Genomic DNA, 22,537 nt, shown 5'->3' with positions numbered 1-22,537 from the left:
CTGCAGAGTCTGCTCTACAGGTACCCTCTTTTCCTGAGTAATAACATAGTCATTATGGTCTCACCAAACAGGCTTCTTCTTGCAGAGTTTTTGAAGGCTTTAAGTTTATACGACATTGTTCAAGATCTCTTCTATGCTCCGAAAACACAAATGCATCTTCGATTCAGAGGCAAGCTTTTAGCATCTACAGCAAACAATCAGCTTTTTGTCCATCAGCCCTTTCAGATGAGAAAAGATTTATTATTCCCTAAGCCATGACTCTGAATCCATGCCACGGCGTGACGTGCCTCCCACACGCCATATTGACGAGGCTAAGGAGGAAGACTCTCTTGATTTTCTATTAATACAAGTCTGTTGAAATAAAACGATGATGCCTATTAAATAAATGATTATCTTCCTAGCACTAAGCTGTTGTCATAGGTAAGAGAACCAGTTCAGTCTAAGCATTTAAATCTACAGTAAACAGGGCTTAATCCAGGTATAATGAATAACAAACCACGGGCTTTAGCAAGCAATAAAGTGAAATGAAAGGTGGACTCAACAAAGCAAACCAATACCTCAAAACATATGTAAGGTCAGCCGCACAAACAGATGTATCATTTAGGAGAATGGCTGTATCTTGGTTTTTCAGCTATTTAGACAAGGTAAAGAGAACCAGTTACTTATTAAAAAAAAAAAAAAACATACCTTGATATTTTAGAACCACATAAAATCATAACGAAAAATCGTTTTGGTCACTTTAAAGTGAACCTGTGTGTTTAGAAAAATTGTGTAGATAATACTTTGCAAAAGAGAAAGTGCCCAAGTGTACCCACTACCAGAGTACCAGGATTTCTAGCAGGGAAGCTTTGCAGAACAATGGGCATGATTTACTAACACTTTGCAAAAGCTGGAGAGGATACACTTTCATAAGTGAAGCTGGGTGATAGAGCAAACCTGGAATGGATTTCCTAAATGTCATTTGTTAGCAAATGTTTTCACTCCTGGACCAGATCTATTCCAGGTTAGCTGGATCTACTAGCTTCACTGATCAAAGTGTATCCTCTGAAACCATTATGGTCCATGTACCTGTAAAAGTATTAATAGTTTTAAAAAAGTTACAAAACAAATGAACACAACAAAAAAGTGAAAAAATAAAACAAAAAAATAGAGGCAGAGATAATCAAAGTTAATTTAGTTAACAATAGGTTGAAAAGGGATAGGCTACGTACACACGTCCAATGGTTCTCGTCTGATAATCAGCTCAGGGCCAATATCGGACGAGAATCTTGCGTGTGTACAGCGCCAATCGTCCATACGACCGTCCTGTCGGATCCACGTACGATGGACGATGAACAATCGTAACGTAAGGGAAGGGGGAGAGCGCGCAGCAGGGTGCCGCTCAGTCGTTCTCTCCTCTCCATAGGGCAGAACGGTGCTGTATGTACAGCACTCCTTCATGCATCGTGGAGTCTGTAGACACTGGAAAGGTTTGTGAAAGATCCTTCCCAACAACAATTATTGCATGTGTGTATGAAGGTTAACTTGTAATGTCGCTAATTGAATTTGTACCTGTTGGCTGCTTTTAATTGGCTGGTAAAGAAATCGTTTAAGGGAGAGTCAATAGGCACAGTGTGTACACAATGTCCATTAAATTTCTATTCTTCCTTCATATTGCCAAAAAGTCAAAGTGATTATACTGTAGCTGGTGCAGTCCAAATAAATCCAAACATCTTAAGATATGGATAAAGTAGGGAAGCACCACAATTTTGGGTTTGTTTGGCATTTCCTGTCCTGTACACTGAAAAAGGAAAATCTACCCAAATAGAAAGCCACTATAAAAAGGATTACTGAATTTAAGAACAAAAATATAATATTGCAGCTCACTGGCCTAAATGTTGTACCTGCATTAGTTTGATTTTTTCCGGCTAGGAACATTTTAAGCAAGCAGAAAATTGATCTGATTGCAGTGTCCTTGTCACGTCCCTGGAGCTGAAGTAAAAAAAAGTAATTCTACTTCTCTAATCTACTAATTCCCCTATCCCCAAACGTAATACAGACACTATTTGATGACTCAAGTAGTAGAACCAAAGTTGAATGTCTGATCCCAACACAATACATCAGAGTTCAACATGTATATCAAGTGATAAAAAGCACTACCATACTTGCACTAACTAAGCCAGCTTAATATGCCAAGATGGGAACATTTTACTAAATATTTATCAGTACAGTCTAAAATATTCTGTTCAAGATGGATTTTTAATTATTTCGAATACATTTAGGTACAACTATTTTAAGGTGTTGCCAACTGAATTTTTGGACATGGACACCAAATCCCTTTTTATGGACATGGACACCCAGTTTTAAAGACAGAGAGGAGCATTTTAGTACAGGAGTGGCTGAGAGTTGCACAAATCTGATGAGACCCATTAACAGGCTCCTAAATCTAATCTAACATTAGCGGAGAAGTCCTTTACCCAGTCGATACAAATGCAAACATGACATGAGCAGTTTATGAAACCATGATTTTTATTTGCAGTATCAGAAAGTTCAAACGTGTATGCATACACCTTAAAGCATCATTTAAAAAGCAAGACAAAAAAATGGCAGAGCACAATTTGGCAGTCTAACACCTTGTACATTCACCTAAGGGTGTAGGTAGTCTTATGTTCGGAGGAACACGCTATTCAGTTTTAGAATCCCCCAAACGCTGGCACGCTAACTCCAAAATGTTGTCACATGCAAAAATTTACAAATTACAGCTCATACATTATCAGTAAAAACCAAATCTAAAGCCCTGTCCCTACAAAGGTTTGATTACCTTAGACCCTGGATCAAACCTAAAGGTTTTCCACCTTCCCCATCTGATCCCGGGCCACTTTTTCCAGTTCACTCTAATGTAAGCTATCCAGCACAGTGCTTAACAACTCTATAGCTTATAAGCATCACAGATGCAGTCATGATATGTTTCAAAAACAGATTGTCTTCTATGAGGCACTTTGAGACGGTACAGGAGGGTCCTGCTCTTCTGGTTCTGGAGGAGGCAGCGGAGGAGCCGTTACAACTTCATCCTTTTTCTGAGACTCTAAATATTCATGAACAGCCTTTTCTATCTGAGGCCGGAATATGTGATTGAGTTTAGGGTCTACCACCTGTGAAATAATTCTGTCTACTCCGGCTTCCATCATTCCAGTCTGGAGAACGCTCTGTCTCAGCCCATTCCGAAGTTGGTTCTTGTTCATTCCTGCATTCCACTCCTGCTTGTCTAAATGAGTAGAAACAAAATTATCCACTTTTTGCCTTAAATTTTGATAGGCTGGCTTGGTGTCAACATCTGCCAAGCAATCTCTTCGGAATACATCAAACAGGCCTTGGCTCTTAAGTTGCTCAACAATCAAGGCAATAAGTTGGGGATCTCCTGGAGGCAAAGAAGCTACATTTGTTACCCCTCCCATTGAAGAAGAGCCACTTGTCCCACTTCCGCTTTCAGCCATGGTTTCTGTTAACACCTGGGAGAAAAGAGTACAATTTTTATTCAGGCTGAAATATAAATTAAATTTTTACAATTTAATGGTTTAAAAGAAATGTCTACTATAGAAGACCGAGTAAACCACAACTTCACCACTACTACTGGCTTCACTTCTCTATAGCCATAGCTACATTGCAAGACTAGATGAAAAAAAAGTGCATGAGGTTTTAACAACTGAAAGAAATTTGATTTGGAAACCAAAATCAACAAAAGTTGAGAGAGGAATGCAAGAGAAAAGAAAAGGTGCATGATCCAAAATGCACCAACTGCCTTTCAAATTCCCCCTCTGGAGAACAATCAACAATGTTATAGTAGAATAGGAAATCCACACCAGTTTCCTGAAACCAAAAGCCATGATTTCATATTTTGACTGCCATGCCCTTTGCGTGTTAAAGCATGACCACCAAGGTAACCTTCTAAATCTCAGGTACAACTTGGTCTACGGATATGCAAACCGGAGCTCTACCAAAGGGGATATAATGAAATTAAGACTGAACAAATGTTTTAGGAAAGCTTTAGTTTCATTTTACTCTGGACCACTACTTATAATCAAAGGTCTGTTTAATCAGAAAAAAGTTCAATACCTTAACAGCACAACATACCTATTTACAGTGTTAAGGCCTGGCAATTCTGTCACATTCACCCGTTTCCTAAAAGACAGTAAAAGAATGCATTAACATTTAAATAAACAGCAACTATACAGGGAAACAGTTTAACAGACATTTTCTACAACTCTTTATTGGGTATAAAAGGAGAAGTGGTAATATGTTCAAATAAAAGCTGGTCCCTAGTATTAGCAGGCATGTCCTGCACACCTGGCTGCTTAAAACCTAAGCTGGGTTGTATTGCCCCTGAATAAAAATGTTCAACACTAAAACTGAAAAAATATGATCCTTTAATACCAATTCTAAAAGCTATAGACCCATCAGAAATACTTTGTTTTTACCAGAAAACCAGAATTGTCATTTATTTATCTGAGGGCTTTTGTTAGTGATACTCAGGGGGACAAAGTTAGTACCAAGTCTCCCTGAAATCTCATCTTCCACTTGGCCAACATCACAACATGTGATAAGTGCCAAGTGAACAGTATATTTATTTCCGAAAGCAAAGTTACCTTATTTACCCGCTTTAAAGGTTGACAATAATAAGTACTGACAACATAACACCCAGCTCCAAAAAAATAAAAATCTATGATAATAAAGCTTATCAACTTCTACAAGCATTTGTATGAGAATTTAAGAAAATGCCCCATTTTCGGACTAATTTGTTCCATACTAGGGCAGTGATGTCACAGACGCCTGACATTATGATTTTCTGCTATGAATTTCTCTAAAAATCATCAAGATCATTGATGCAATTAGTGACCTCAACCTTTTGTTAAAATACCCTGTATTTTAACTAGGCTGGATTTATACTGTAAAACATCCATGAAAGTGTCTAGAATTTTTTATTTTTTTTTTTATAAGCAATGAAATATATATTACATTATGGATTGTATTGGTCCTTTATACCAACAGCCAGTTTTAAAAAAACACCTATAATGCTTATTGGTATTATGTAAGAGCTCCATTCAATTTGGGCACTTGGCTAGTATGGTTTCTTTAGTTGAACAGAGCCACTAGTATGAGAAAATCAGATTTTAAAGTCATTTTCCCCTCATTTTTTATGTTTTTTGAACTCCACAAAATTAGAATCAATCTTGTTTTAGGAATTTTGACCAATTTAACTGAAAAACCCATCGTAATGTAGACATGCAGGTCTTGCCCACAAGCAGCTTACAGTATAAACATCTAAATGCTAATTTGGGCTTTCAAAACTTTTCTACTGAATGTCACAACATCTCAAGGTAACAAATTATATTGGCGTATGCCTACTATATAAAACACCAAGCAGTTGAAAAAAAAAAAAATTAAGAAAAGTTAAATTGATTAGGTAAAACCACCACCACCACCACCACCAGTTGTTCCATGCATTTAGTGGTAGATCATCTGATTTCCCTGCAATTGTTTATGAGTCAAAAGTTGTTCAACAGCGTAAGCTGGCATAGAATGAATCAACAAGTGCACATTTTATTTAAATAAAAAAACCCTGCTCATTATTTTTCTAGTTGAATAGAAAGCTCTTCTTGGCGATCCACATAAAAGCTTGGTGTCAGCCTTTACAGTTCACTTCTAGAAATTATAAACTAAACTGCCTAAAGGATAGTGACAATCAAAACGATTCTATTAGACGCTGAGTTGAATCAAATGTTGGCTTTTAATGTCTAGGGAACTTTAATACAGAAAGAAAAAAAAAATGCAATCCGGCAAGCTGCATACCTATGTCATTATACTGGACATTAATTCAGGACAGAGCAGAACCCCAACTGACTGATTTTTCTCTCTTCTTGCACAATATGCACTTGTCCCCTATCACTTAACCTTTTTGCCTTGGCTTTCCTCCAAATACCCAACACACAAGCCTCCACTGACGTATACTTACCGCAGTCCAACAGCCTCCGGTCCGCTGTTTTACATCCAGTGGCACAAGCCCTTACAGCCCCTAGCCTTTTCTGTGCATTATACCTTCAAAGACATATAGGGTAATGCAACCGGGACAAAGACAGCAGAATAAATACTGGACTTATAGCATACCTTCAAAACATTCAGTGCATTCTAGATCAGCGGTCGCCAACCAGTGGTCCGCAGTTCTGGCCGATGTGTCCCCCAATGGGGTCAGGATAAGATCCCCTCTGGGGGGCGCACCAGCCAGAGCAGCAGACCATGTCTCCCGTATGGATACAAACCAAATGGCATGACATGATGTCACTCTGGGCGAAGTTTCTTCCCCCTTGAGTTACACACGGCTCCCCGCGCATGCATGGTCAGGACTCCGTGGATTTAGTGATCCATGAGGTCCGAAAGGTTGGCGACCACTGTTCTAGAATATAAATACTCCTGCAGCAGTGCTCAGACATGTCAATGAAAACATGTTTGGGACTTGAGCTAAGTAAGAAAGTGTTGAATGTCTATTGGTGCAAATCCCTCAAATGTAAAGGCTGAAGGCCGAGCCCAGGCAAGAGAGGGTCAGAGATATTTTCTACAATTTCAGAGGATGCCAGAGTAAGGAAGACCTATATATTTCACCTAGCCTGGTCTGGGCATGCTGTGAACACTTATCTGTACATGGTAGGTTGCTGATGAGGGGAGAAATGTGGAGATATTGGGATGGATTTTGGTTTTATAAGGAGGTTCAAGAAAAAAAAATGTCCTATGATTAAATGTAAGAAGTAAATGCTCAGCACATATGTAAATTCCAGAATACATAATCTTCAATTTAAATCTACATAATAAATACAGGACCCATTTGACATAAGGTAGGCATTGATCACAATATGGGAAAATATGGACACAGGAAAAATAACACCTCCTCAAAGGTTTATAAGGCAAATTTTTAAAAATCTTTTTGGAGAATTACACATTAGGTCAGTTTAATAAAGGAGTAGAGCATGTTAATGCTGCAATGTGTATTTTCACTTAGGGAAGCAAATTTTGTAAAGCAGAGTGAATTTTCAGTCTGCACAGTAAACTGGTAAAGTTAGCATAGCTACACTCCGCTCACTAAGCTAAGTGAAATATTAATTTGTAAAAGTGAAAAATCAAAAATGACCGTTTAATAAATTAGGTAAACATGTGCTGATCTCCAGTATCCAACCTTGTGAGTAAACCTTTGTCTGTTCTCAGCACACAATTGGGTATTCTTTACAAAAGAAAAAGTTCTCTTCACCTTGTTTACTAGACTAATATTCCCCATACACAGTGCATGAACATACAAGAACTTGTATTCTGATGGTGAAAATGAGATTCTTGGTTGGGTGAGTCTTCAACCAATTTAGATTTCATTAAGTCTGCTGACAACACAAAAAATAACTGAATTAGTGAAACCCTCATGTTATCCTGTCCTCTTGACATATGAGCTGATATTTCACCATATGATATAGTAAAAATTACCAAAAACAGATTTACATGTGACAAACTATGACCAAGCTTTACTACCGCGGCAAATTTCAGTGATCAATGGTTAAAAGTCAGCAGTCAGACATAAGACAAAATGATTGCAGATTTCACAAGATGTTAGATGACCATTCACTGTGTATAGGTGCCATTGGTACAAATTACTTTGTTCTACACCTCTAGTGGGCCACTGTGCTCACCTAGATATGTTCTTTCCAAAAACATATTTATCAGCCGAAAAACAATAGCAAAATCAGATGTGATTGCATTTCATTAAGGTGGTATTCAGCTAAAAAAAAAAAAGGGAAGCAAATTTTGTAAAGCAGAGTGAATTTTCAGTCTGCACAGTAAACTGGTAAAGTTAGCATAGCTACACTCCGCTCACTAAGCTAAGTGAAATATTAATTTGTAAAAGTGAAAAATCAAAAATGACCGTTTAATAAATTAGGTAAACATGTGCTGATCTCCAGTATCCAACCTTGTGAGTAAACCTTTGTCTGTTCTCAGCACACAATTGGGTATTCTTTACAAAAGAAAAAGTTCCCTTCACCTTGTTTACTAGACTAATATTCCCCATACACAGTGAATGAACATACAAGAACTTGTATTCTGATGGTGAAAATGAGATTCTTGGTTGGGTGAGTCTTCAACCAATTTAGATTTCATTAAGTCTGCTGACAACACAAAAAATAACTGAATTAGTGAAACCCTCATGTTATCCTGTCCTCTTGACATATGAGCTGATATTTCACCATATGATATAGTAAAAATTACCAAAAACAGATTTACATGTGACAAACTATGACCAAGCTTTACTACCGCGGCAAATTTCAGTGATCAATGGTTAAAAGTCAGCAGTCAGACATAAGACAAAATGATTGCAGATTTCACAAGATGTTAGATGACCATTCACTGTGTATAGGTGCCATTGGTACAAATTACTTTGTTCTACACCTCTAGTGGGCCACTGTGCTCACCTAGATATGTTCTTTCCAAAAACATATTTATCAGCCGAAAAACAATAGCAAAATCAGATGTGATTGCATTTCATTAAGGTGGTATTCAGCTAAAAAAAAAAACTTCTGTATCAAATTTTAGCTCTATATACTTGTAAAAATGTGGTATGTAATTCAGTCATCAGTGGTCAATCAAGAAAATGAATTGCTGAAAACTTGGGCGGCTTTACCTATCATATGTATGGTGGAAAATCTAGAACATATTTGCCTCTTGCCATCTGCACTGTAGCAGGAAACACCTGCCAGAGGATTCTTAAAGAGCCAACACTTTCAGAAGCGATTGATACCTGGCCCCTGTATGCTCAGTCTGACACCTAGGTAATGACTAAAACTTTAGAGAAAGCCACAATGCAAACTGGTGATACGGGCATAGGAAAAGATGTATTAAAGACCTTTTAATTTAACATTTCAAGGGCATGATTCAGTTCCCCCATCTTTCTATATGCTGAGCTAAAGCTTGCCTGGCCCTGCCTCCCATCCATTCCTATTGGCCAGTGAGCCTGCCTTTCATAGGGATTGCCCATTAAGAAGGTGTCAGAACAGAAGGGGAGGGAAGATACCACAAAAAGTCAGAGCATGGTCTGATGAGAACAACTCCGTACCCGGGATGAATGGGAGCACTGAAAGCCCAGGCAGGTTTGTCCTACCCCCCAGCATTACTTCACTTGAAATATCACGGGGGACATAACCAAAACAAGAATATAAGTTGTCAGTATATTTACTCACCTGAATAAGAAATCTGTGACTCCACCCGTGTGCTCTGTAGAGTCTGATGGGCTCCGGGCTCTATACTGCAATCTGGAAGAGAGTGCGACAGATGACTGCACAGAAGCAGCACCCACAGCTCTGGTGCAGAGAAGTCAATTGCTTGTTTGCAGAAATCTATTCATATACAGGCAGCTCAGGGGAAGAGGAGAAAAATGCAGACATCTATCCTTGAAAAGGTTGATTCTTGCCCCCACAAATGAATGGATCCCAATCCTCTTACGAATAACCCACCCCTCTATTGCACACATTAAAAAGAACATTTAAGGCCTGATTATTAGATAAAACCCCCATACATTGCATATTTACTGAAAGCATAGACTTAGGGAAAAGAATATATTAAAGACAATATTGAGAGTAAACAGATACCAAAAATGCCAAGCCTCAAATTTGTGGGACCATGATATGGGGAGAATCTATGGTATCCAAAAGCAAGGAGTGAGAAATCCCACCTTCCCAGAGTAATCGATGTGATGCAAGGGAGTTAATTGTTCAAACTACGAGAAATCTAAAAAAATTATCCCCAACTGACTCCAATCTTTTTTTGCAGTTTGCCTGCTTTTACACAGTGACTGCTCTCTAACCCTCCCAGCTCCTTAATAGCGAGGGTACTTGCACATTAGGCCCATTTGGTTGGCTATTATACCCTGCTGACCATTCCTCGAAGCCCATGTTGTGCATTATAGTTAAAATATAGACAGCCTGGCTGAATCTGCTATACATTTGTCAGGTTCGTGGAAACTAGTATATGGTAAAATTGGGTCAACATGATTGTCCTAAATTCAAAACCTCATCCCTATCTAATATATCCACAAAGTCCTTTCACATTTTTGTTTATGGGTTTAAATACACTTTTATAAAATTTACATCACATAAATGCAAACTCCCCCCCCCCCCGGTTTATAGAGATCCAAATAAAACATGCCAAAATCTTGAATCCAATTTCTACAGGTACAAGGTGAATGAAGTTTCTACGATTTCCTCCTATTGCATGGATTACCGAATTTCAAAAAACAAAACTGCACTAGAAGCTATTCAGTTGTTATACCAAAATTCTTTTTTTCTATTGAGTTCACAAGCCCACTAAAACCCTATTGCCTGAAAAGTTTTGTCCAACCAATGAACTTATAGCGATCCCTACATCTAAGTCTATTGTTTGAGTAAAATGTGCTATAAAACATGCAGGGTTAAACATTGTATAAATATAACCACATAGCCTGCGTTTCAGATCTGCAGTGCCAGTGGTATGTTGTGTATACAGTTCATAGTACACGTAGCCTAGATGCAGAGAGACGGCAATGAAAGGTGCAGGAGGGATACCATTTAGCCCTATGACAGGTGAGTAAGCAACAAAATAGGCAGAATATTTACTGACCAGCATCTGTTGCCAGGTGATAGAGAATTACACAGGTAACCGTCCTGGCTTTCATGTATTATCAATCAGAGTCAAATACAGCCTTTTTCTATCCAAACACAAGCTGCTCAAACATGACACTGAATGCAAAATATAACATTTGACAAGAAAAGGCTGCATTTCACCTGCTTTTCCTCCAATCAAGATGTCCTTCAATAAAACCTGCTGCTTCCAAAGGCTACGTTCAGATTGGAGGTTGCAGTGCGGTTACAGTTTCTGAAGTGTGATGCTTGCAGGAGCCCATAGGGAATGACTGGGGACGGTAATATGCAATTCAGCTCTGCCCCCCACCTCCAAATGCCAGCACCAGTACAGGAATTGATCCCATTTCCAGTATGAACTTAACTAAAAAGAGGAGAAAAAAAAAAACAACCTCTGAACTGCCTGTACAATAACTAAATAAAGTAGAAATTTGATGACTTGCGTTTAAAGAGCATGGAGTTTGCAGGTTCTCTCCGTGTTTGCATGGGTTTCCTCCGGGTACTCCGGTTTCCTTCCACATTCCGAACACATGCAGTGAGGTTAATTGGCTTCCCCTAAAATTGACCTTAGACTGTATTATTGACACATGACTATGGCAGGGACATGAGCTCCTTTGAAGGACAGCTAGTGACATGACTATGTACAACGCTGCGTAATATGTCAGCGCTATATAAATACTGGCTAATAATAATAATACATGAAAAAGCCGCATATTTAGACAAGTCTTTAAGGTGTTTGAGGCTGTAAATAAGGGAAATGGTAAAAAGCAACAATACAAGACCCAAGTAATAAACAATTATTAGTTCACTTGCTGTATAACAAAAAAATAAATAAATAAAAAAAGATTTTTGATCATCTCATTAACAGATACTTCCCTGATCCTCTTATCTCCAACCTAGAGACCTGGTCTTATGAACAGACCTCAATTCATCTATAAAGCCTTAATACTCTAACAGGATGAGGCTTGCAAATGATTACAGCAAAGGAACCCAAGTGCTGCTTATAAGACCAAAAGGATTTGGTAATTAGTGATATGACTATCCAGAATACATTTTTCAGACATTAATAGACCATACTGTAAGCTGACAGACATGCCTAGTGTCTGGATGATTGTATTTGCAATTACAGAAAATTGACAAACTGTTTGAGACTGCTCAATTAAGAACATTCAGTGCTGGAAAGTTTTAGTACCGATTTCTCTAGAAAAAAAGATATTGGGGAAAGGATATATATATATATATATATATATATATATATATATATATATATACACACATACACTCATCATGTATTATACTGCTAATATTAGAACAAACCCCCCAAACGTTATTTTTCACTGCAACACTCTGCTACCTCATGCTGTTACTTTGCACTGGTTCAGGCTAGTATTAGCCATCTTAATTCCAGATTACAGGTAGTCCCCGGGGTTAGGGACAAACGGGGCTTCCCTGCTGGCTGTGTGCAGGATGGAGGCTTCATGTGGGAGGGGTCAGTTTGCATGACTTACAGAAGAAATCTTTTGCTAAACACAGCTGAGGTTGTGAGTGATCCTAGGGGGGTGAGCGCATTCTGCAGCTTCTTGCAGACAGGGTCCTCTCCTCCTCCTGTGTCACTGTCTGTAACTGTCGGACATTGGCAACCCCTATTTAATGTACAGTGCTGCGTAATATGTTGGCGCTATATAAATCCTGTTTAATAATATAAAAGAACTACTTTCCAATTCTCCAAATCTCTTCATTATATCAGCAACATGTAAGTTATTACACACTTGTTATACTTCTGAAGCCATCCACATCAATTTTCTATTCCAAGAATTTGCATCATAAAAAGCCACCTGTGGGCTACCTGTCTACCAATATTTAGTAAAAATAAAATAACCACATGATAACAAGAATGAACAGAGAGCTGGCTTAGTTTTAGTTAAGGTTTACATTAGAAGCTATATGTGGCAAGTCAAATATACATATATGAATATACACACACCTCGATATCCACAACCTTATCCCTTGCATAAAGTCTTTTAATTTCCCCTCCTGCAGCAGGAATTATCAATGAGCCAGCAGAAGCAGACATATGTCATCCCTGTGCTCTCCGATCTACAAGATTATTGCTAGGTACGCTGAGTCTTTGTTTCTCTCCCTTTGTTCTTAGGACAATATCTGCATTTGACATTCAGCTTTGCAGAGCCAACAAGCAATAAGGATTATTTCCTTTCTAGGTGACAGGTGCAAATGAAAGAAAGTCCAGGTCAGACCGAAATAGAGTCAAGAAGTGCCCCACATACATCTCAACTTCTATAAGTGAACTTTCTGCTGCATAAAACCTGGACTAATTAAAATATTTTGCTCTTGGCATTTTCACCCTTTGAAGCAAAATGACTGTAGAGAATAAGTCCCATTCACTAACCCAAATGTGTATTTAACATAAGGCTTTGAAAAAGCATTTTGGGCATTTATTGTTATAAGAATTCTGTTTCAATGATATGTCTGCTACTTAGGCTACGTACACACGTGTAATGGTTCTCATTCGATAATCGTCTCAGGGCTGACATCCGACGAGAATCTTATGTGTGTACAGCGCTCGTCGCACATCGTACAAATGACCATCCTGGCAGGTCCTCAGACAATGGATGACGAACAATTGTAATGGAAGGGGAGAGAGCACAGCAGGGTGCCACTCCGTCGTTCTCCCCCTTCCCTCTCCATAGAGAAGAATAGCGCTGCATGTACAGCTCTATTTCATGCAAGTTGTTTGTCGTTGGAAAGGATCTTTCACGATCCTTGCCAATGACAATTATTGTATGTGTGTACCCAACCTTACATGGTTGTTCATCCATTATGTGCCTATGAATGTTTTAGCTTCCATTCCTTCATTGTACATTCAGACTGCTTCCTGAGGTGGTTTTACTTTGTTAGAAATCAATGTGATGATCTCTGTAGAGAAGCAGAATGTCAAGGAATTTACTGCAGCATGGCAGCTAAGAGGCTTTACAAAAGGTAAAAATATATGACCTACTGAGACGAATGTTGCAGATATAGGCGACATCAGCTTGGCATGCACATCAAATATACAATATACAGCCATGTTCACCAAGGCCTTGGGTAGTGTACACATCTGATGCCAAGGTCTGACCCACATTATATAATGCATGGAAAATATGTAAGCCAACATAAAATAGGATTTTATTGCTAGAAATAGCACACATGGCCAAGATGCACATATTAAACACTAACGTTATGGAACCGACACATCTAGTTGTTATAAAGCACCCAAGACCTCAGAAAGATGGGACGCTCTGCTGGGAAAATAATTGGCACTAATCAATAATCCAGCTTTGGGATATGTGTTTTGGACCAAGTTTGTGTAACATTTGCTTTGGTTACTTTCAAGATAATTAGTATTTATTACAAAGGGGTTCAGTACTAATGCCAACAATGGCTTGTTTATTGCTTCAATATAGAAAGAAACCATGGTTGGGTGAAAATACCACACTAACTATAAGCCAACCAAAAGCAATGTAAAAAAAAACTACATAAAAGATTCAAGTTTATACCTAGGCCACAAATCAGAAAGGTGAATAATAAGAAAAATAAAAATTAATAATTTTAAACATGTACAAAATGGAATCAGAACTGAATTTTTGAGATAGGAATATACCGGTAGGGCATTGTAGAAGATTTTTCACTAAATACCAACACCCCCTGCTATTTATCATTGAAAGGAATAAATGTTGACAGGCATTTATCTTAGATAATAAAAGGGCTTTGGTATTTTGCATGTATTTGGATGTTACCTGCAGCCTTTGGTGGTGGCCCACTGCCTGGACAACTGTTTGGCATAACTTACATGCCATGGTGTAGTGGTTACAATACCGCTTCACAATCGTCCATGTGAACTGTCCCCCACCTCCTAGATTGTAAGCTCTTCAGGGCAGGGTCCTCTCCTCCTCTTGTGTCACTGTCTGTATCTGTCCGTCATTTGCAACTGCTATTTAATGTACAGCGCTGCATAATATGTTGGTGCTATTATGGTGCTGTTTATTAATAACAGGTCCTTGAATGTTTAATTGAGGCTTTCGGTTTTGTTATAGTGTAGATAAGAGAAATAAGAATAAAATCAGATGTATACATAAGTAAACCATGAAATGGTATTAAATCTACAAGGTTCACTAAATATCTTAACCATAGTCCTTGTATACAGAGAACGTCTCACATGGTCACTGGGGGTTTACTTCTCTAAAGCACAAGGGTCCTCCAATCAGTAAGTTACCCCTAAAAGGTTTTCGGGAAAGAGCAATGAACGACAGGCGAGGCTTGGATGAAATACTAAAGAGACCCAGATGTAGATTGTCTTTTCAGTGTGCACAACAATGCTGCTTCATTTGTAGCTCTGCCTGTTGTTTGTATTCAGAACACATTTATGAAGATTAAGACGCAACATGCACATTCAGGTTATTATACACAGCAATCCAGTTTTAATCATGTAATATTTAGCTGATTATTTTGCTCTGCATGCATTCCCGATTATAATTGGGTACACATCTAATTTTACAAGGTTTGAAATTTGATCTTATATAGCTAAATGATACCATTTAGAACAATGTGGCAGAAGGGGATAAAAGCCTATCTTCCGAGAAAGTTATACACACCCCTCTATGCTTCCTTCCCTCTTCCATACCTTGATCCTCAGGCTACATGAGCCACTGAAATGGGTAGGGGAGAGCATGTGGCCTCCCCACATGACTTCCAAAGGCCCAAGTGGCCAATCAGCAGGCCCAAACAATGTCACATGATGGCAGCAACATCATCCACTCAAATAAAGCCCCAACATAATCTGATACTAAAGCTTTTTGTGTGGCCTGCAGTGATGGAGTGGTAAGGCAATGTGGATGAGCAAATACACCTTGCTGGAAGAGATGGGATTGGCAGATCACTATGTGTGGTTACTGCCACCTTCAGAAAACTGGCTGTGTATTTAACAACCATGTGTTTGAATATCAAGAATATTTTTTGCACAAGGCATACACTGTCATTATATAACCCAACTAAAGTTCTTGTTGAACATGTTTAGGTATAACATAATAATATGGTAAATAAAGTGCAGAATAAGGTAACATATCAATGCAAACATTGTTACAATATTATATGCTCAATACAGTTTAAAGACACGCTTGAAAGAAACCACAGAATAGGGATTTTCCATTGTGTCAATGTGTAAAATTCACAAAGAAAACACACATTTTACATATTTACTATGAATATAAACAGGTATAAAAAACAATAAAAATTTGCATTAAATACACTTTTGTTAGCAGCTGCATTTGCTTTGTGTTTCCCTCTGATAAGCCCGTCATAGAGTAAAACACAGACTGGGGGTAGGAGGGCAGCCAAGAGCCAATCAGGTGTGCTTCAGTGCACATGTGCTAACAAAAGATTTGGACAGGAGCAAAGGATGAGCTAATTAATTAGTCTGCTGATCTGGCAAAGTGACCATAAAACCTCAATACAATGAATTCTGGGCTTTGTACATGTTAACATGATTGTCAAAAATACTAACTGCATGTAAATTAACTCACATGTTCTGTATATTTGTTTTGTCTGGCATTCAGTTTTAAATGTGCAAAAAAGGAACAAAAAAGGTTCCATAATACAAAATGTATTTGAAATGAATTTGCAATGCACTAGAATGCATGCAATTTACTACAAAAAAAAGTCAAAAAAGTCAAAAAAGTACTGCTATCACCCCCCAGACAATGTAGGATGGAAGCTCTGATGTTACGGCTTGAAAACATGGAGGTCAAAAACATAACAGGCTCAAGTTCCGGAGCAATGGCAGCATCCCTATTTCTGTCCTCTCAGGTTCACGTTAATATTTTAGCAAATTAAATGAAAACTAATTTAAAAAAAAAAATACTAAAAATCCCGAATTAAATGAGAAAAGAAAACTGATTCAGCTTGAACCTTGTCCTCTAAAGGGTTCATTTAAAGAGGATAGAAGGATGCTCGTCATATCTCACAGTGGAGTTACCAACATTCAACAAATAAAAGACAAAGTACAAAAAATAAACACATGTAAGTTAGCAGCTATTTGAGCTAACTATATAAATGAATACACAGTACAGTAACTGCAATGCAAATAATGGTTTGGTCTTCTAGAAATGACTGACTGGTGCTTTTATCTCCATTAGTGTTCAGAGAAATAAAACAAGTGCTTACCTATCACCAGGTGCAGCGTCCAGCAGTGACAAGGAGCGGCAGGTCAGGAGACATTCCACTTTCCAGCAGAGTTCCCGTAGTCAAAGAAACAGTTCAGCCCCCAGCAGGACAGAGGCGTCTTGCTCTGCCTGGTGTCAACAGGAGAAAAAGGCAGTTCAGATTACCCTCGGGGACACGAACAATCCATTCTCATTACAGCCTAACCCGTATCCACAGATTTACTACACACAAGTCAGAACCAAAGACTGCCCTTAAATATAAACTTTATGTCAAAGTTATCAGGAAAGACAAAGTCAGAGGTAAAGTTATCTATAAATCTTTTAAGTTGAGATTGGCTCCCTGAGGTTCTCAATCTAGTACTAAAAATTAGGGGGGTACTGCCGGCCAATTAGTGGCCTGGTCATTTTGCATGCAGCTTTAGCTGCCCCTACATATGGACATCATTAGAGGCTAACAAAAAAATGTGGGTTATTTCCATCACCTGAAGAAGGAAAGATGGGAGAAAAAAAATGTTTGTGGCTTTACAGCATGGGGCTTCTAGTGTCACATTTTATACCCGATGATTTGCTATGTTTAAAGCAGAACTTAAGTAAAAAAATTACTCTTACCTTTAATCCTGCAGATCCCTCGATGACACTGGTCCTTCCCACAATCCTGTCCCACGTTGTCCTGGAATTCCTCTTCGTCCCAGGGCGCAGGAAGCGCCACCATCTACTCTCTTCTCTTCCATCTTCTTGTTACATCACCCAAGCCCACACTGCGCGGGTGTGAGATCAGGTGACCTAGTAGCTGTGGCATGAGATCGGCAGTTCTTTCCCCTTGGTGGAAAAAATGCCATTCTGTGCATGTCTAAGGTCAGGGCATGTGCAGAAGGAGCAGCCAGAGCCTCCCGTGAAGCATGACATTGGTATCCCAGGAGGATCTGTGCCAGGCGATCAAGACATAAAGGGACGAGACTGCACCCCCCATTTTTTTTTTTTTTTTTAAAAGACAGAAAAACAAAAGGTGTTGCACTTAAAAACACAACAACATTTCTTCTTTACTTAGAAGGGTTGTCTACCCTATGTAAAGTAAGAATGTTGAGTTTAAGACCAGGGTTGTCCAATGCCAGTCTACTGGGGCCAGGGTCTGCACATTTTTGGGATTATGCCAGCACACATCAGTAAATGTAAAATGATGTAATTACATCAGAAGTTACTGTTTACATGAAAACCCTGTCTGTGGCCCTCGAGGATCAGACATAGACAACCCTGTTTTAAAAACAAAGGGACCTAGGGGTACACTGTAAGAAAGTGGGAGTAAAACAACTTCCATTATTGGTGTCAAGGGGAGAATATATGCACCATCATGTGGGAAAAAACATGCTCCATAATATTGATGGCAGTGTGGGTGAAAAGAACCCACTTTCATTGGCTTCACAATTTGTAAAGCATGCTATACATGGCAACCCCCATAATATGAACCTATATCGTGAACATGGCAGATTCTACCAACCACTGCAGACACCTCCCCACATCCCATGTATAATACCCAGTACTTCCAGGTATGGAGGATCATGTGACCCTTCATAGAGCTTACACAGGCCATTTTACTAGTAGGGTGGTGGTAAAATCTAATGAAAATGGGTAGAAAAGGGTATTTGCAAGACTGCCACAACGTGATATTATTACTTGTCTATTTTTATTAGATTATTGCTATACCTTGGCATCTACAAGATGGGTATACAGTACCAGCATTTGGATTTTACCTATTTTATGCCAATAGTATTCACACAACTACACTGCAACAGATCTGAGATGTCAGTGTCTAATAAATCCCAATTACAATGCTTTTGCCTGTCCCTAGTCCGCTGCCCCATTATTATTAAACAGGATTTATATAGCCCCAACATATTACACAGCGATGTACAATAAATAGGGATATTTACCTATGCAAATCTAAAGCAGAACTAAAATCCTGTTTGTACAAATGATTGATCAGGCCGGTCATGGATCAGGCAGTGTCTCCTCTGTAATAATCCATTTTACCTGCCTGACCTCTCCTGATACTGAGCAGCGTTACCTTTGCCTGCCAGGGAAACCCAGCAATCCCGACTTCCCTTATGTGTGCAGGGAATGAATGAACTCTGGCGTATCTGTATGATAAATCAAGATTGCAGCACGCTGCGATATAATGCGGATAGCAGAGCGGCACACAGGCTGCATACACACACGTAAAATTTGAATTGCTTGAAACGATCTCTTATGATCAGTCCAGCATCAGAGTGACGGATGAATGAATGAGTGCTGTACACACAGCATTATTTTGTTATATGAAGAGGAGGTGGAGAACGTGCAAACTGCACCCCGCTGTTACAAAATCTACCCACCGCCTTCAATGGGGTGCATTAACGTAGTCAGGAAGCATTGCTAAGAAGCTGCAGGAGAACCAAGATACCAAAAAATGAAAAATAAGATGTGTGTGTGTTAAAAGTTAAGTTTGCATGATCAGACCGGTCAATATTGCTGTATGGGTCAGGTGATGTCCCCTTCTGCACTAATGTGACTTACCCGCCTGGCTGCTCCAGGTATGTGCAGGTTTTGATACCAGGGAATCCTGGCTTACCTTCCATGTGCCGGGACGACGTATGATTAGGTCACCCCAGCACGACCAATCAAGAGGACCAAAGATCACCTGGAAGCGGGGGAATAGAAGGGGGGCGCCTGGCACTAGCTGAGTTTAGTTTGCTATAATTTAGGGTTGCTATATACTTTAAGCATCTGACAAAGTTAGTAAGGAGTGTAAACCCCTCCAAGCCCAATGTTATGGTGACAATAGTAGGTATGCCATCATGCAGTGTCATGTCTCAGCATGGTGTGGCCCTTGTAGTGTCCCCAGCATGGTGTGGCCCTTGTAGTGTCCCCAGCATGGTGTGGCCCTGTGTAGGTAGCTGTGCTTCCTGTATGCTCTCATCTCTTTGTGTACACACAGGCCTGCAATACACAGCTCAGCATCTGCTATGACAGCCTGGGAGAGGCCAGCACTGCTCACACACAGCACCCAGCGCTCAGATCAGCACCCCCCCGGGCTCTCAGTCACTCAGTGACCGGAATATGAGCGCTGATCCCGGGAATTACCTGCTACACACCGTCTTCCTCCTCTCTCCCTGCCTGCAGGAGATTGCCATGTGCGGGGGGCGGGGCCACAGACTCCTCCCCCTCGCCGCGCTCCTAGCAACAATGGACGAGGCCTAGGCTGCTGAGGGCTCTCAGGGAAACCTGTGCCCGGCTAATAGGGAGTAGGAGGGCGGGAGACGATGAACACACGTCCGGTATAAGGAAGGGAGATTAGAAATGACACAATGAGGGTTAGAGTGCTGGTAATGGTGTATAAATAATAGGGAAAGGAGTACAAGTTAATGTAAATAGGCTACAAATGTCACTGAGGAGAGCCAATATGAAAATACCTAACAAGAGGGATTTCGTACTTCACTGGTTTAGACTTAAAGAGATAAGGTGCAGGAGCACAAGGGCCCCAGAGCAGCCTCAGGGGCCCCAAGTCAGGTCTGAACTGAGGCCTACGAGAAGGAAAATGCCTGATGGGGGGTTAGGTTCATAAAGTCTGTGTCTATATTTTGCAGCCATTACACTCCTTACCTTTATCTATGGCCCTGGCTCCATACCGCCACTGAGGCCTTTTATACCTGACCTGTGTCCCATCAGACTCTAACTCCTGTGTGATTGGCTAGTTGGTGGCTCACATGACCAGAACCAGGAAGTAGAGATAGACTCCACCCACACTCTTGGATTTGCCTGGATCTGATACCAGTACCAGGTGCTGGAAGGAGCGTTCCATCACCAGGACAAGGGCTGCGTCTGCAGGACCCTGGGATTTGGTTTAATTCTTAGGACAGTCCTGTAGAAGTCAGACGGGTGCTATAGGATTGATGTAAATACAGGTAGTCCCCGGGATACATACAAGATAAGGACTGTAGGTTGAATTTGTATGTAAGTCGGAACAGGTACATCATTTTAATAAATGCAATTAGGACAGATGTTTGTCGCAACATATTATTAGGCAGCGTGGTGTCAGTTACTGTAAAAAAAATCCTCACTGTGAGTTAATCACAAACAAAGCAAAAAAAAAAACTTTATGAAGTCTAGACATTTATTAACTTCTGGAGCAAGCTGTGCTTTGATATGCAAAAAGAAACAACTGCAGAGTTTGTCTTAAAAAGTTACAAGAGGCTGCAGGAAGAGCTCACCCCCATAAGATCACTCACAACCTTTAGCAAAAGATTTCTTCTGCAAGTCATGCAAACTTCCTGCCTTCAAGCTTCCATCCTGCACACCAGCAAAGGGAAGCCCTGTTCTTATCTAGGGGTCATCTGTCAGTTGTCCTTAACTCAGGGACTACTTGTAATAGGATCAAAGAACCCAAATGTTCCAGGAACAAACCCCTCTCCCTCTGTTCTATGCCTTCTTTTTGTCTTTATGTAAAGGATTCTAAAGCAGAACTTAACCCCTGACTCATCTACCTGCATCTACCTGTCTGTTGTAGGGTGCTGCCATCTTCCCTTTCATCCCATGCCCAGAAAATATCAGCGGCCTCTTAGGTGAATATCTGATGTCAGTACACATGTCTCACAGTATTGTTTACCATTCCAGACCACTAACTGACCACTAGCAAGGACTATTACAGTCCCCACAGAGGGGTGCCTCTTGTTGATCCACCAGTTTCTACAGAACCAAACAAGCTGCTTGACTACAGAGATCACCCAAAATGAAAGTCTTTTACAGCAGCAGTCGCCCACCAAAAAAGTTTGGTTGTCCATGGCTATGGCTGGTGCAGGCACCAGCGTGGTCAGGAGAAGGACACCACTGGGGGGCGCACTGGCCAGAGCCGCAGACCATGTCCCCCATATGGACACAACCCGCCCACTATCCCATTGCAGGCACAGACCTGCAATGGGCAGGTTCTGGCATCATTGTGTCACTCTGGAGGAAGTTTCTTCCCCTTTAAGTGACAACATGGCTCCTCGTGTATGTGCGGTCCGGAGTCCTTAGATTTAGTGGTCCGACAGGTTGGCAGCCACTGTTTTAGAGCAACAATTACTGAGCGTCCAGATTTGGAAATATGGCTTATCCTTATGAGGTGTGGAGCTGGGACTTCTTTTTCAGGTTTCCATGAACAGAAGATGCCATGTAGTGTGTGTTGGATGCTAGAGTAAAGGAAATTGAATAAATAGGGCTGCCAGAACCATTTGGTTCCAAGTGTTTGTTGTGGTTAGGTCTGCAACCAGAAGTATTGTGCGCCAAAGTGAGATTTCTGGAGGCGTTTCAGTCCATGTTACTTTTAATAATATCTTCATCAGTTCATCGATGAGATGTCAGCCTGGGGAAATTAGATACTGGGTGAGAAGGAAGTGATGTACTTCTGCAAAAACTGGGAGTAGCCTAACTGTGTAAGAGAATACACAAAACAAAGGCTAGAAAATTATATTGTGCAGAAAAGGAGGTACTGTGTGATGTCTATTCATACATAATGGCAACATTATAAAAACCTTACGGCAACTTTTCTCAACCTTTTCAATATGGGGGAACCTTTGAAAAAATGTTCCAGTCTTCAGGGAACTCCTTCTTTAGTTCCTATATTCACGGCTCACA

The 22,537-nt window shown here is 40.0% G+C and overlaps 1 protein-coding gene across 6 annotated transcripts; it reads right to left on the bottom strand.

The window, feature by feature from the left end:
• Positions 1-2,490: 2,490 nt before the first annotated feature.
• On the bottom strand, positions 2,491-20,593 carry LOC140337300 (biorientation of chromosomes in cell division protein 1-like). 6 transcript variants are annotated; one of them, XM_072420981.1, is made up of 6 exons: positions 20,009-20,131; positions 16,893-17,020; positions 10,821-11,040; positions 9,243-9,314; positions 4,111-4,158; positions 2,491-3,488 (listed from the first exon to the last, which is right to left on the bottom strand). In XM_072420981.1, the coding sequence occupies exon 6, from the start codon at positions 3,471-3,473 to the stop codon at positions 2,967-2,969; it is 507 nt and encodes a 168-aa protein (XP_072277082.1). In that variant the 5' UTR covers positions 3,474-3,488; positions 4,111-4,158; positions 9,243-9,314; positions 10,821-11,040; positions 16,893-17,020; positions 20,009-20,131; the 3' UTR covers positions 2,491-2,966. The 6 variants fall into 6 exon arrangements, with proteins under 6 accessions (XP_072277082.1, XP_072277081.1, XP_072277079.1 ...); XM_072420980.1 differs by lacking the exons at positions 10,821-11,040; positions 20,009-20,131 and adding an exon at positions 20,528-20,593; XM_072420978.1 differs by lacking the exon at positions 10,821-11,040.
• Positions 20,594-22,537: the final 1,944 nt, after the last annotated feature.

The sequence above is a fragment of the Pyxicephalus adspersus genome, chromosome 8 (genome assembly GCF_032062135.1).
Source record: "Pyxicephalus adspersus chromosome 8, UCB_Pads_2.0, whole genome shotgun sequence".
Taxonomy (NCBI): Eukaryota; Metazoa; Chordata; class Amphibia; order Anura; family Pyxicephalidae; genus Pyxicephalus; species Pyxicephalus adspersus.
The sequence above is the reverse complement of the archived record's forward strand: the minus strand, read 5'-3'. Positions and strand labels throughout refer to the sequence as shown.

What these genes read in the sequence shown, in the direction of transcription:
- LOC140337300 (XM_072420980.1), bottom strand. Translation starts at nt 3,473, where the DNA reads ATGGCTGAAAGCGGAAGTGGGACAAGTGGCTCTTCTTCAATGGGAGGG.